General features: G+C 38.4%; 1 protein-coding gene across 1 annotated transcript in view; it reads right to left on the reverse strand.

The window, feature by feature from the left end:
* LOC121382831 (lupus La protein homolog) overlaps positions 1 to 17,452 on the reverse strand; it is an 84,320-nt gene that overhangs the window by 23,298 nt on the left and 43,570 nt on the right. Inside the window, exon 9 of the mRNA XM_041512457.1 lies at positions 6,665 to 6,695. Within this exon, the coding sequence (XP_041368391.1) occupies positions 6,665 to 6,695 (31 nt within the window). The remainder of the gene's footprint in view (positions 1 to 6,664; positions 6,696 to 17,452) is intronic.

The raw sequence follows: 17,452 nt of genomic DNA on the forward strand, positions 1-17,452 counted from the left end.
GTATAAATAAACATCTGTCAGTATATATAAACACTTCTGTCAGTATATACATGTGTATAAACACTTCTGTCAGTATATATAACACTTCTGTCATTATATATAAACACTTCTGTCAGTATATATAAATACTTCTGTCAGTATATACAGTCAAATCCGCTTATTTGGATGTGCCTCGTGCAACAAAAATATATTCAAATAAGCGGCATATTCAATAAACCGAAGGTACAGTTTCGACATACGATATACCCAATTAAGACCTCGTTGATTTATGCAAACCCTAATTACGATTCTCCCAATTTGGGCCTCATGACATGTGGAATTTTCGTCAAAAACCGATAAGTATTTTGTGTTAATAAAATACCGATTCCAAGTTCCATATTGTGACTCTGTTGCCATTATCAAGTTTGTCTATAAACTTGATAAATACAAGAGACAACAGTTAATGCCGTTTGTACGCCTAGAAGCAGAAGTGACTAAACATCTAATGACCCAGATAAAACCACCGGAAGCTCAATTAGACTGGCCACAGTCAAATAATTAAAAGGCCGTTATTAACTTCTTGATAATTAAATGGCCATTATTAACTTCTTTGTACATTTGTAAATCAAGTGCAACAAAGACCCCACCCCAACCACCCAATATAATCTTGAATAAGTAGTCATTTCCATGTTCTGTATTTTACCAGGACGTCTATCTGACTATTATCTGTGTGCATTTGTAACTGATTTGACAGGTAAACTAGACTGGCCAAAGTCAAATAAGTGAAAGGCCGTTATTCAATGTAACAGAAGGAAAAACACAAACACAAACGCTAATATTGGGCCCGATATTGGAATGTCTTTTTGTCTGGCGACGGAAAACCATTCTGATAAGGCCTTCTCCACATTGGCTGCTTTTCCTGTTCTCTGTCTTTTTCGTTCTGGGTTAGCATTGGCTAGATACTGGGCACATATCTCGTCGTATTTCTGAGCCAAAGATAATCGTTTCCTTTCCGTTTATTTGCCATGTTGACATTGTGAAAAAAAAAGAGTTCTTGTCAATATTTATAGCCAAAAGATGATTAATCCAACTTGCTAAGAAAATCTCCTACAACTTACCTTTTGTCGGCATTTAACAATTTAAACAATAATCACCATAATCGGTCACCCCAAATGGGGCCTCACATTGTGAGCTGCAGAGGAAAAATCACGTGATCAAAAGATCCCGCTAAAAATAACACTAGTAGCAAACGGCTTTTGTTTGTTACTGTCACCGACAATTCATAGAGAAAAATATCTGACAAGTGTTTATTTATGGATTAAACATACACTGCTTCAAAAGTGGCCGACATGAGATTAAGGGATGCCTGCTTACGAAACGCACATGGCCGCCAACAAGGTGGGAATGACCGACTTTAATCCTTGATTGTCCTGCATTGTCTCGGCCATTGGGTCACATTTGAGATGAATCTCAGAGTTCATGGATTAATTACGATGTAATTAGGAAATGTATTGATTAATAACGAGTCATCCGAAATAATTTAAGAAACAAGAAAACAAGTTTGTTGTAAGTCTTTTTCCTTTTTTTAAACAATGAAATTAAATAAAATTAAAAGTATTCATTTTTGCATGTACGATAGTATGGTATTACGTACGATCATAAATTAAAAAAAAACACATCAAGTAACACAAACTTTCCTATGTTTTACGTGCAATTGCCATTCGGCAAGGATAATTTTATATTCAAATATCCGAAAACACGTTAAAAAAACACATCCAATTAACCGTTGGATTTTGTATTGTCATAATGGCAAATGGTTCCGTGCAGGACAAACATATTCAAATATCCGAAATATTCAATAATCCGACATCCAATTAAGTGGATTTGACTGTATATAAACACCTGTCAGTAAATATAAATACCTGTCAGTATATATATATAAACACCTGTCAGTGACTCAATATATATATAAACACCTGTCAGTATATATAAACACCTGTTAGTAAATAGGGAATAACTGATTACTGTCTTAAGATATCGGCTTTATCCTGCGATGGTTAGAATGGCAAATGCAGCGAGGCTCTACCGAGCTGTATTCGCCATTTGACCTGAGGTCTCGGCATTAGGTTTATTGACATTTAAGCAAACGTACTTGGGTGACACTCCATGATTGACGTATGTATTCATAGTCATCAGATAAAAACATTTCAATGGCAATTTGACACTGAAAGCTGTCCAGCGTTCAGAAAACAAAAAACATTAGGCATAACTTTATTTTGATGTAAGGACATCCATAATGATGTCATTCGAGTTTGACGTCATTTCCATTCAAAAATACACCACGCCACATATTCTTACGTCTTGAATATCTAGTAATGGTGGACTGGAATTAAAGTTGCGTGTACAGTTTACAAAAACATGTTGCATTAAGGTTGAGCTTATATGATAAAGAGATTATTACCCTCGTGTATTTTGTTATCGTTAATATCATATATTAGGAATAAAAATAATGTATTATGCGGGCCTCTGGCGTGTAAACTGTACACGCAACTTTAGTCACACCTATATAAACACCTGTCAGTATATATAAACACTTCTGTCAGTATATATAAACACTTCTGTCAGTGTATATAAACACTTCTGTCAGTATATATAAACACCTGTCAGTATATATAAACACCTGTCAGTGACCCAATATATATAAACACCTACCAGTATATATAAACACCTGTTGGTATATATAAACACCTGTCAGTATATATATATATAATTACAAACTTTCCGAATTTATACGATTTACTGTATTCTGATTGGCTGACGTCACTAAAAAAACCCAAGCGTTATCCTTCCATAAACCTCATAAAAATATGTCATCACGGAAGACCCAGTTCGGTGATCGTTTTAAAAATAGAACAAGGAAGTGACCTGTTTTCTCGATTAAAAAAATAAGGGAAACTGGATGAGATATTCATGTTATAAAAACAAAACAAATTACAATATATTTTGTATTTGTTTTTAGTCTGTTAAAAAAAAACCCCAAAACATCCAATAGTGAATCCAGGTGAAAACCCCCTTCGGTCAAAACCCCCTCGGTCAAAACCCCCTCGGTCAAAACCCCCTCCAGTCAAAACCCCCTGCAATAAATAGTCAGACGGTCAAAACCCCCTCTTATTATTATTGTTTGGTATTTATAGTGGTAAAGTTGGTATAATATTAACATAGATGAATAATTGTTTTAATCTCTTTTGAATAATTATCTGAAATATATTTATTTATGTTGTTATTTAGTGTATGTTACACTACATAGACTTTAGGCTTTCAGTGAAGCTACTCATAGACTTAGAATTGTAGTTTTTACAAAATGTTTGATCTTAGAGATAGATGTAATTGGGAAGCCTAGGAAAACTACTTATATAATATAATAGTATAATGAAAGAACTTGATAGTAATTTGCAATATAAGGAAAGAACATCATAGTAATTAGCAACAACAACAACAACAACAGCTTGATCTTGGCTAGCTGCTGCAGGGATTAATGTAATTGGGAAGCCTTGAGAAATCCTTTAAATAATATAATGAAAGAATTTGATAGTAATTAGCAATCTCTGTTACTTATGTGATCTTAGCTATTGAAGGGATCTTAGCTATTGATGGGATTAATGATTGAGCAGTTATTTTTGAACATGAAAGTAGAGTACATGCAGCAAATGTCACATGGGATGCTACAAGAAAATGGTTAGGGTCTGGTCTATTAATCATTCATTCTGTGAACAACCATGGAAGTGATACAAAATCACAAGGGTGGTCAAAAGCTTCTGCATGAAGGATATATGTATACCAAAAAGAACAAGTCTAAGTCTACAGTGCGATGGGAATGCTCCAACAGGGCTTCCTTTTCTTGCAAGGGAGCAGTGACCACAGATATTGAGATCCAGACAGTGATACACACTGTCCAACACACTCATGATCCCAATCCCGACTCTGTTGCAGCTAGTAGGCTGAAAAACACCATGAAGAACGTAAGTGGTACATCGCGGGGTACGCCAACCCAGATAGTCGTGGATACTACAGCAACTGCTACAACTGATATTTGTGCTGCTCTAGGCAACCCAGAAGTTGTGAAACGTACACTACGTCGGGAGCGTGCCAAGCATCTTCCTAAAAATCCACAATCACTTAATCATTGAGGATCAGTGGATTACGACTGGAGGTGATGATCCACAAATGTTTTTGATCTATGACAATGGTGTGGATTCGCCCAGCCGTATGTTAGTGTTTGCGACTGAAGAGGGACTAACGCATCTGGCTCGTTCGGATGTCTGGTACATGGATGGAACATTTAACTCTGCTCCGCTCCTGTTCCATCAACTGTTTGTCATTCGTGCGCCGCTCGGAGATTCATCGATCAGCTGTGTCTATGCATTTCTCTCAAACAAGAGCCAATCCACATATGAAGAACTGTTACAATCCATCGAGAATAAGTGTCAGGTGCTTGGTTTTCAATTAGATCCATCAACTGTGATCACCGACTACGAGTTAGCCATCATCAACACTGTCAGTTCAACGTTCGGCCCACACACTAGAAGTCATGGCTGCTTTTATCACCTGACACAGAGCACGTGGAGGAAGATTCAGAGTCTGGGACTTGTACATTTGTATCGGGAGAACAGTGACGTAAAACTTTTCTGTGGCATGTTGGATGGTTTGGCATTTTTGCCAACAGGTGATGTTGTGTCCGGTATCCAATACTTGAGGGAAAACACACCAGAAGGACTTGAACCACTAATCGACTACTTCGATAACACATACGTCTCTGGTCAGTTTCGCCGTATCCAGCTACCAACACAACCAAACGGCATTGTTCCACCCATCAGGATGCGTCGATCGCCTCCAACATTTTCTCCAGAACTCTGGAATGTCCATGACATCACACTAACTAATGGATCTCGAACCAACAACGTGTGTGAAGGCTGGAATAATGCCTTTGCCAAGCTTATCGGACATGCTCACCCAACCATCTGGCGTGCCATAGACAGTCTGCGAAAAGACCAGGCAATGGCATCCACACTGTTACTGCGAGACAACAGGGGTGAGCCCCCAGCAAAACGTGTTCACCGTAAAACAGTCAAATTGCAGTCTAAGCTCTTGAATTTGTGCACAGCCCGCCGAGATGGTGCTAAGTCAATGGAGGATACTCTCAAAGGCATCGGACACTGCATCAGATGGAAATAGATCTAAATGCGATCTAATGGATTATGACTTATACAAAAGTCTATGCAATCAAATGTTATAATATGCAAGTGTGAATAAATATTTTGGGTATTAATTATTTTGTCATTTCTTATAATTATTTCCTAAATAAGGGGGTTTTGACTGGAGGGGGTTTTGACTGGAGGGGGTTTTGACTGGAGGGGGTTTTGACTGGAGGGGGTTTTGACCGAGGGGGTTTTGACCGGAGGGGGTTTTGACCGGTCACCTCCAATAGTATGTATACATATATTCCTACGCTTATTTACAGAACATGGTTGACGGTAAGAACGAAAGAAATTATTTTTGAGTGTTTTAAGGTACACTTCTTGTACTGTTTGTAATTATAAGAATTGTTTCTCATTTTTTAGGAATTTATCGATGTATAAAAGTCACAACTGTAGTATAAAATTTCGTAGCGTATATAAAGATCTGTCAGTATACACAAACACCTGTCAGTATATGCAAACACTTGTCAGCCCTCTATATATATATGCACAATAATATATGTAAATTCTTGGGTCTAATACAGCGATTTAATACTATTATACTAATTTATAGTATTTATCTAGCTTGCTATCCATAATATGATAATAATCTACCAGTCAATTATTCCATTTACTAGAATAATAAATGCTTGTTCATTGAAGTTTATTTGTACATACCAAAAAAATTACCTTGCTGCAAAAGTCAGTTTTAAAATATTGCCATCAGCAGACTTAATATTGCCATCAGTTTGTTGTGGGGTTTTTTTTAATTGCTGTTGGTAAAACATACTTAAGTTCGAGCCCTGTTATGTACTGAATAATGAAACAGCTACTGGTTATGTGTTGTATAATTAACAGCTACTGGTTATGTTGTATAATTAACAGCTACTGGTTATGTGGTATAATTAACCGCTCCTGGTTATGTGTTGTATAATTAACAGCTGCTGGCTATGTGTTGTATAATTAACAGCTACTGGCTATGTGTTGTATAATTAACAGCTACTGGCTATGTGTTGTATAATTAACAGCTACTGGTTATGTGTTGTATAATTAACAGCTACTGGTTATGTGTTGTATAATTAACAGCTACTGGTTATGTGTTGTATAATTAACAGCTGCTGGCTATGTGTTGTATAATTAACAGCTACTGGCTATGTGTTGTATAATTAACAGCTACTGGCTATGTGTTGTATAATTAACAGCTACTGGCTATGTGTTGTATAATTAACAGCTACTGGCTATGTGTTGTATAATTAACAGCTACTGGTTATGTGTTGTATAATTAACAGCTACTGGTTATGTGTTGTATAATTAACAGCTACTGGTTATGTCGTATAATTAATAGCTGCTGGCTATGTGTTGTATAATTAACAGCTGCTGGCTATGTGTTGTATAATTAACAGCTGCTGGTTATGTACTGAATAATGAAACAATTGTTATTGTTATCTTACCTTTTTTTCCTCTTCTTTGGTCTCCTCTTCTCTGAAAACAAGTGTAAAATCAATGGGTGTATATTCTGAACTACCCAACTAAAATAATAAAAATGATACTGAATAGTTTTTGCTTAATATTACACTAGTGTAGTTGTAGGAACAGACAATTTGGAGGTCTGAAAATAATATTTTGTCTATCAAAATGACCTGTCAATCAATTTGAACATCTCATAATGAAAATGAGTGCCAGCTAATGTTGAACTAAAGTTATTGTCATCCATTATTAATCAAATAATCATGAGCTATTACATAACACTGACAGATCTAGAAAATCCATTTAGGGTGCCCCAATGACATGAGGCAGTATGCCAATGGAACTTTGGGGGAGGTCTGGGGGAGGATCGTAAACAAAGAGAAAATTAATAGATAATAAAATTATAACTGATGCGAATGTTGGGGGGGGGGGGGGGGGTCCCCTAGATCTGCCTCTGCATATACACATAATTAATAGATAATAAAACTTAGTGGGGAGGGGTCCCCTAGATCCGCCTCTGCATATACACATAATTATTTGATGCAGTGAAGCCCCTCTACACCCATGGGCCAAATTGAACCTCACTTAGTCGGCTATTGATGGGCATTCAGCGTAACGGGGTTTGGATTGGTTTAAACAAAATCTATTTCTGTTTATATTAACAGATGATATTGGTCAGCAGGCATAGCCTCTATAAAGATCTTTTCCTACATTATACAACTGAAATATTAGCTGGTCAACATGGACATTTTAGAAAGTATAAGATATGCATTTTGTGTTGAAGAATGTAAAACTATTGTATATTTAATCTGTCAAAATATAAATAATTGTATATAGATTACCACAGAAACAAGAAGCATAAAGGAGAAGGTAAACAGCTTTATCAGTCAAAACATTTGCTTTCAGCAATGAAATTATGAATTGCTTTGCAGATGAGACTGTTTTCTTGTAGTGTTAAGTTGGGATCGCCATATATTAATGTGTTGACATTTAAATTTAAATGATTTAACTTGGATAAGTATGACTGGTGCTCTCTATTATATAGAGGGAAGAATAACCGGAAAAGTCTTCAACGTGATGACCACAGGTACAATGTGAATTTTCTCCAAAGAAGCGTAACAATTTGTGGCTGTTTAGATCACTTATTCCCAATCAAAGTCTGCATTGCAGTATTTGTAGCTTCCTTTTGCCCTTTATTAATCCAATAATCATGAGGGTTTGGAATGATGTAAAACTTATGTCATTTATGCATTCTGTTCGTTATTGAATACAACAAAGTAATAAGACTGCCAAACAACTACAAACAAATGTGGGTAAACATGATGCAGTTTATCAGCACTTGGATGGGTGAGTGTTTTCTTCTATACTGTCATGGTTATCTGTACTGTCTCTCACTACACTATCATGAGTATCTGGTACCGTCTCACTATACTGTTATGGTTATCTGGTACTGTGTCTTACTGTACTGTCATGATTATCTGTACTGTGTCTCACCATACTGTCATGGTTATCTGGTACTGTGTACTCATCATACTGTCATGGTTATCTGGTACTGGGTCTCACTATATTGTCATGGTTATCAGTACTGTGTCTCATTATACTATCATGGCCATCTGGTATCATATCTCACTATATTGTCATGGTTATCTGTACTATGTCTCACCATACTGTCATGGTTATCTGGTACTGTGTCTCACTATATTGTCATGGTTATCTGTACTGTGTCTCACTATATTGTCATGGTTATCTGTACTGTGTCTCACTATATTGTTATGATCATCTGGTACTGTCTCGCTATATTGTTATGGTTATCTGGTACAGTGTGTCACTATACTGTAATAATCATCTGGTGCGGTGTCTCACTATACTGTCATGATCATCTGGTACTGTGTCTCACTATATGGTCATGATCATCTGGCACTTTCTCCCTATTTTGTCATGGTCATCTGGCATTGTGTCTCACTACATGTATATTGTCATGGGTATCTGCTAGTTTCTCACTATACCGTCATGATCATCTGGCACTGTGTCTTACTATATCGTCATGGTCATCTGGTACCGTGTCTCACTATACCATCATGATCATCTGGCACTGTCTCCTTATTTTGTCATGGGTATCTGGTACTGTGTCTTAGTATACTGTCATGGTCATCTGGTACTGTGTCTCACTATATTGTCATGGGTATCTGCTAGTTTCTCACTATAGGGTCATGGGTATCTGCTAGTTTCTCACTATATTGTCATGGGTATCTGCTAGTTTCTCACTATACCGTCATGCTTATCTGGCCCTTTGTCTCACTATACTGTCATGGTCATCTGGTACTGTGTCTCACTATACCGTCATGGTTATCTGGCACTGTGTCTTACTATATCGTCATGGTCCTCTGGCACTGTGTCTCATTATACCAACATCATCATCTGGCACTGTCTCCCTATTTTATCATGGGTATCTGGTACTGTGTCTTAGTATATTTTTATGGTCATCTGGTACTGTGTCTCACTATATTGTCATGGGTATCTGCTAGTTTCTCACTATAGGGTCATGGGTATCTGCTAGTTTCTCACAACCCGTCATGATTATCTGGCACTTTGTCTCACTATACCGTCATGATTATCTGGTACTGTGTCTCACTATACCGTCATGATCACCTGGCACTGTGTCTTAGTATACTGTCATGGTCATCTGGTACTGTATCTTACTATATTGTCATGGGTATCTGCTAGTTTCTCACTATATTGTCATGGGTATCTGCTAGTTTCTCACTATAGGGTCATGGGTATCTGCTAGTTTCTCACTATATTGTCATGGGTATCTGCTTGTTTCTCACTATAGAGTCATGGGTCTCTGCTATTTTCTCACTATATTGTCATGGGTATCTGCTAGTTTCTCACTATAGGGTCACGGATATCTGCTAGTTTCTCACTATACCGTCATGATTATCTGGCACTTTGTCTCACTATACCGTCATGATTATCTGGTACTGTGTCTCACTATACCGTCATGATCACCTGGCACTGTGTCTTAGTATACTGTCATGATCACCTGGCACTGTGTCTTAGAATACTGTCATGGTTATCTGGTACTGTGTCTCACCATACTGTCATGGTTATTTGGTACTGTGTCTCACTATATTGTTATGATCATCTGGTACTGTCTCGCTATATTGTTATGGTTATCTGGTACGGTGTGTCACTATACTGTAATAATCATCTGGTATGGTGTCTCACTATACTGTCATGATCATCTGGTACTGTGTCTCACTATATGGTCATGATCATCTGGCACTTTCTCCCTATTTTGTCATGGTCATCTGGCATTGTGTCTCACTACATGTATATTGTCATGGGTATCTGCTAGTTTCTCACTATACCGTCATGATCATCTGGCACTGTGTCTTACTATATCGTCATGGTCATCTGGTACTGTGTCTCACTATACCATCATCATCATCTGGCACTGTCTCCTTATTTTGTCATGGGTATCTGGTACTGTGTCTTAGTATACTGTCATGGTCATCTGGTACTGTGTCTCACTATATTGTCATGGGTATCTGCTAGTTTCTCACTATACCGTCATGATTATCTGGCACTTTGTCTCACTATACCGTCATGGTCATCTGGTACTGTGTACCGGCCTCGGTGACATCGTGGTTAGGCCATCGGTCTACAGGCTGGTAGGTACTGGTTTCGGATCCCAGTCGAGGCATGGGAATTTTAATCCAGATACCGACTCTAAAGCCTGAGTGAGTGCTCCGCAAGGCTCAATAGGTAGGTGTAAACCACTTGCACCGACCAGTGATCCATAACTGGTTCAACAAAGGCCATGGTTTGTGCTATCCTGGGTGTGGGAAGCGCAAATAAAAGATCCCTTGCTGTCTGTCGTAAAAGAGTAGCCTATGTGGCAACAGCGGGTTTCCTCTTAAAAACAGTGTCAGAATGACCATATGTTTGACGTCCTGGTACTGTCTCGCTATATTGTTATGGTTATCTGGTACAGTGTCTCACTACACTGTAATGATCATCTGGTACCGTGTCTCACTATACTGTCATGATCATCTGGTACTGTGTCTTACTATACTGTCATGGTTATCATGTTTCATTATACTGTCATGATCATGTGTTTCATTATACTGTCATGATCATGTGTTTCATTATACTGTCATGATCATCTGGTACTGTGTCTCATTATACAGTCATGATAATCTGGTACTGTATCTCGCTATACCATCATGATCATCTGGTAATGTGTCTCATTATACTGTCATCATCATCTGGTACTCTCTCACTATACTGTAATGGTTATCTGTTCAGTGTCTCACTATACCATCATGATCATCTGGTACTGTGTCTCACTATACTGTAATGATCATCTGGTACTGTCTCTCATTATACTGTCATGATCATCTGGTACTCTCTCACTATACGGTAATGGTTATCTGTACTGTGTCTCACTATACTGTCATGGTTATTTGGTAGTGTCTCACTATACTGTCATGTTCATCTGGTACTGTGTCTCATGATATTGTCATGGTTATTTGGTACTGTCTCTCACTAAACCGGCATGATCATCTGGTACTGTGCCTCACTATACTGTAATGGTTATCTGTACTGTGTATCACTATACTGTCATGGTTATTTGGTAGTGTCTCACTATATTGTCATGGTTATCTAGTACTGTGTCTCACTATACCGGCATGATCATTTGGTACTGTGCCTCACTATACTGTCATGGTTATCTAGTACTGTGTCTCACTATATTGTCATGGTTATGTGGTACTGTGTCTCACTATACTGTCATGGTTATCTGGTACTCTCTCAGTATACTGTCATGATCATCTGGTACCGTGTGTCACTATACTGTCATGGTTATCTGGTACTGTATCAGTATACTGTCATGATCATCTGGTCCTCTCTCACTATACTATCATGGTTATTTGGTACTGTGTCTCACTATACCGTCATGATCATCTGTTACTGTGTCTAACTATACTGTCATGGTTATCTAGTACTGTGTCTAACTATACTGTCATGGTTATCTGGTACTGTCTCTCACTATACCGTCATGATCATCTGTTACTGTGTCTAACTATACTGTCATGGTTATCCGGTACTGTGTCTCACTATACTGTCATGGTTATCTGGTACTGTCTCGGTATACTGTCATGATCATCTGGTCCTCTCTCACTATACTGTCATGGTTATCTAGTACTGTGTCATTATACTGTAATGGTTATCTGGTACTGTGTCTCACTATACTGTCATGGTGATCTTGTATTGTGTCACAGTATACTGTCATGGTTATCTGGTACTGTGTCCCACTATACCGTCATGATCATCTGGCACTTTCTCCCTATTTTGTCATGGGTATCTGGTACTGTGCTTAGTATACTGTCATGATCACCTGGCACTGTCTCTCAATATATTGTCATGGGTATCTGCTAGTTTCTCACTATAAAGTCATGATCATCTGGCACTGTGTCTCACTATACCGTCATGGTCATCTGTCATTGTGTCTCACTATATTGTCAAAGATATCTGCTAGTTTCTCAATATACCGTCATGATCATCTGGCACTTTCTCACTATATTGTCATGGGTATCTGGTAGTGTGTTTCACTATACTTTCATGGGTATCTGGTACTGTGTCTCACTATATTGTTATGATCAGCTGGTATTGTCTCGCTATATTGTTATGGTTATCTGGTACAGTGTCTCACTATACTGCAATGATCATCTGGTACCATGACTCACTATACTGTCATGATCATCTGGTACTGTGTCTCACTATATTGTCATGGTTATCTGTACTGTGTCTCACTATATTGTTATGGTTATCTGGTAGTGTCTCACTATACTGTAATGATCATCTGGTACAGTGCCTCACTATACTGTCAAGATCATCTGGTACTGTGTCTCACTATATTGTCATGGTTATCTGTACGGTGTCTCACTATACTGTAATGATCATCTGGTATCGTGTCTCACTATACCGTCATGATCATCTGGTACTGTGTCTCACTATATTGTCATGGTTATCTGTACTGTGTCTCACTATATTGTTATGGTTATCTGGTAGTGTCTCACTATACTGTAATGATCATCTGGTACAGTGTCTCACTATACTGTCAAGATCATCTCGTACTGTGTCTCACTATATTGTCATGGTTATCTGTACGGTGTCTCACTATACTGTAATGATCATCTGGTATCGTGTCTCACTATACTGTCATGATCATCTGGTACTGTGTTTCACTATATTGTCATGGTTATCTGTACTGTGTCTCACTATATTGTCATGGTTATCTGTACTGTGTCTTATTATATTGTTATGATCATCTGGTACTGTCTCACTATATTGTTATGGTTATCTGGTACTGTGTCTCACTATATGGTCATGATCATCTGGCACTTTCTCCCTATTTTGTCATGGTCATCTGGCATTGTGTCTCACTACATGTATATTGTCATGGGTATCTGCTAGTTTCTCAGTATACCGTCATGATCATCTGGCACTGTGTCTTACTATATCGTCATGGTCATCTGGTACTGTGTCTTACTATATCGTCATCTGGTACCGTGTCTCACTATACCATCATCATCATCTGGCACTGTCTCCTTATTTTATCATGGGTATCTGGTACTGTGTCTTAGTATACTGTCATGGTCATCTGGTACTGCGTCTCACTATATTGTCATGGGTATCTGCTAGTTTCTCACTATAGGGTCATGGGTATCTGCTAGTTTCTCACTATATTGTCCTGGTTATCTGCTAGTTTCTCACTATAGGGTCATGGGTATCTGCTAGTTTCTCACAATATTGTCATGGGTATCTGCTAGTTTCTCACTATACCGTCATGCTTATCTGGCCCTTTGTCTCACTATACTGTCATGGTCATCTGGTACTGTGTCTCACTATACAGTCATGGTTATCTGGCACTGTGTCTTACTATATCGTCATGGTCATCTGGCACTGCGTCTCACTATACCATCATCATCATCTGGCACTGTCTCCCTATTTTATCATGGGTATCTGGTACTGTGTCTTAGTATATTTTTATGGTCATCTGGTACTGTGTCTCACTATATTGTCATGGGTATCTGCTAGTTTCTCACTATAGGGTCATGGGTATCTGCTAGTTTCTCACTATACCGTCATGATTATCTGGCACTTTGTCTCACTATACCGTCATGATTATCTGGTACTGTGTCTCACTATACCGTCATGATCACCTGGCACTGTGTCTTAGTATACTGTCATGGTCATCTGGTACTGTGTCTTACTATATTGTCATGGGTATCTGCTAGTTTCTCACTATATTGTCATGGGTATCTGCTAGTTTCTCACTATAGGGTCATGGGTATCTGCTAGTTTCTCACTATACCGTCATGATTATCTGGCACTTTGTCTCACTATACCGTCATGATTATCTGGTACTGTGTCTCACTATACCGTCATGATTATCTGGTACTGTGTCTCACTATACCGTCATGATCACCTGGCACTGTGTCTTAGTATACTGTCATGGTCATCTGGTACTGTGTCTTACTATATTGTCATGGGTATCTGCTTGTTTCTCACTATAGAGTCATGGGTCTCTGCTATTTTCTCACTATATTGTCATGGGTATCTACTAGTTTCTCACTATAGGGTCATGGGTATCTGCTAGTTTCTCACTATAGGGTCATGGGTATCTGGCAGTTTGTCTCACTATACTGTCATGGTCATCTGGCACTGTGACTTACTATATCGTCATGGTCATCTGGCACTGTGTCTCACTATACCATCATGATCATCTGGCACTGTCTCCCTATTTTGTCATGGGTATCTGGTACTATGTCTTAGTATATGTGTCTCACTATACCATCATGATCATCTGGTACTGTGTCTCACTATACCGTCATGGTCATCTGGTACTGTGTCTCACTATACCATCATGATCATCTGGCACTATCTTAGTATACTGTCATGGTCATCTGGTACTGTGTCTCACTATACCGTCATGGTTATCTGGCACTGTGTCTTACTATATCATCATGGTCATCTGGTACTGTGTCTCACTATACCATCATCATCATCTGGCACTGTCTCCCTATTTTATCATGGGTATCTGGTACTGTGTCTTAGTATATTTTTATGGTCATCTGGTACTGTGTCTCACTATATTGTCATGGGTATCTGCTAGTTTCTCACTATATTGTCATGGGTATCTGCTAGTTTCTCACTATATTGTCATGGGTATCTGCTAGTTTCTCACTATACCGTCATGATATCTGGCACTTTGTCTCACTATACCGTCATGGTCATCTAGTACTGTGTCTCACTATACCATCATGATCATCTGGCACCGTCTCCCTATTTTATCATGGGTATCTGGTACTGTGTCTTAGTATACTGTCATGGTCATCTGGTACTGTCTCGCACTATACCATCATGATCATCTGGCACTGTCTCCCTATTTTATCATGGGTATCTGGTACTGTGTCTTAGTATACTGTCATGGTCATCTGGTACTGTCTCGCACTATACCATCATGATCATCTGGCACTGTCTCCCTATTTTATCATGGGTATCTGGTACTGTGTCTTAGTATACCGTCATGGTCATTTGGTACTGTGTCTCACTATACCATCATGATCATCTGGCACTGTCTCCTTATTTTGTCATGGGTATCTGGTACTGTGTCTTAGTATACTGTCATGGTCATCTGGTACTGTGTCTCACTATATTGCCATGGGTATCTGCTAGTTTCTGACTATATTGTCATGGGTATCTGCTAGTTTCTGACTATATTGTCATGGGTATCTGCTAGTTTCTCACTATAGGGTCATGGGTATCTGCTAGTTTCTCACTATAGGGTCATGGGTATATGCTAGTTTCTCACTATACCGTCATGGTCATCTGGTACTGTGTCTCACTATACCATCATGATCATCTGGCACTGTGTCTCACTATACCATCATGGTCATCTGGTACTGTGTACCAGCCTCGGTGGCATCGTGGTTAGGCCATCGGTTTACAGGCTGGTAGGTACTGGTTTCGGATCCCAGTCGAGGCATGGGAATTTTAATCCAGATACCGACTCTAAAGCCTGAGTGAGTGCTCCGCAAGGCTCAATAGGTAGGTGTAAACCACTTGCACCGACCAGTGATCCATAACTGGTTCAACAAAGGCCATGGTTTGTGCTATCCTGCGTGTGGGAAGCGCAAATAAAAGATCCCTTGCTGCCTGTCGTAAAAGAGTAGCCTATGTGGCAACAGCGGGTTTCCTCTTAAAAACAGTGTCAGAATGACCATATGTTTAACGTCCAATAGCCGATGATAAGATAAAAAAATCAATGTGCTCTAGTGGCGTCGTTAAATAAAACAAACTTTTTTTACTGGTACTGTGTCTCACTATATTGTCATGATTATCTGGTAGTGTCTCACTATACTTTCATGGGTATCTGGTACTGTGTCTCACTATATTGTTATGATTATCTGGTACTGTCTCGCTATACTGTTATGGTTATCTGGTACGGAGTCTCACTATACTGTAATGATCATCTGGTACCGTGTCTCACTATACTGTCATGGTTATCATGTTTCATTATACTGTCATGATCATGTGTTTCATTATACTGTCATGATCATGTGTTTCATTACTGTAGAATACTTTATTTTCGCGGGATCAAATTTTCGCGATTTAATGAAAATGGGTCAATTCGCGAACATTTATTTTCGCGAATCTCCCAACCCCCATCAATAAAAAACGAAGTACAGATGTCAATAATTTTGTTTTAAAAACGGAACTTAGTTTTGCTGGTTGTTATGCTAATCTGTAGAACTAATCCTACATGTACACATGAGTGCTATACACATAAAACAATAGTTTTCCTGCTTTAACCAATCAAGTCTTTATTGTTTACAGAAAGTGCTTACCGCATAGTTTTTTTTAATCCTTATAATTGTTATAAAAACAAAAACCGAAAACAAACAAAACGAAATTTGAAGGCACAAGCTACTAGTACTCAGTAACTTAAGTTTGATTGAAACAATATTTATTGCCGTCAAAATACTAGTTCAAAACGGTTTGTGATTGGCTAACAGGCCAAAAATTAAAATAAAATTATGAAACATCTGAACATAGCCCAGTCCGAATTTTTTCACTTCCACATTTTTAATATACTGTGACAATGCATGTTTACTTCCATCGTTGAACACGTGTAGACTCTGTCCGATGAACTGATCGCTAGCACATTGCGAAGGAAAACAGTATAAAACTTTTTGTGTTTTGTAGTTTGTTCCGTGACAGAAGGGAGCACCGCTTTGTTACTACTAGCCTCGTACATCGGAAACTAATGTGGTATAGTTGAACGAGACTACATTTTTTTTTTTTTTTGTCAGCCTTTATAAAAAGTTTATCTTCGCGTGGAATATATTTTCACGAATTTCATTCACACGTGAAAAACGCGAAAATAAATTCCACGCGAAAATAAAGTATTATACAGTATACTATCATGATCATCTGGTACTGTGTCTCATTATACTGTCATGATAATCTGGTACTGTATCTCACTATACCATCATGATCATCTGGTAATGTGTCTCATTATACTGTCATGATCATCTGGTACTCTCTCACTATACTGTAATGGTTATCTGTACTGTGTCTCACTATACTGTCATGGTTATCTGGTACTGTGTCTCACTATACCATCATGATCATCTGGTACTGTGTCTCACTATACTGTAATGATCATCTGGTACGGTCTCTCATTATACTGGCATGATCAT

Source organism: Gigantopelta aegis, chromosome 10 (genome assembly GCF_016097555.1).
Source record: "Gigantopelta aegis isolate Gae_Host chromosome 10, Gae_host_genome, whole genome shotgun sequence".
NCBI classification, from domain to species: domain Eukaryota; kingdom Metazoa; phylum Mollusca; class Gastropoda; order Neomphalida; family Peltospiridae; genus Gigantopelta; species Gigantopelta aegis.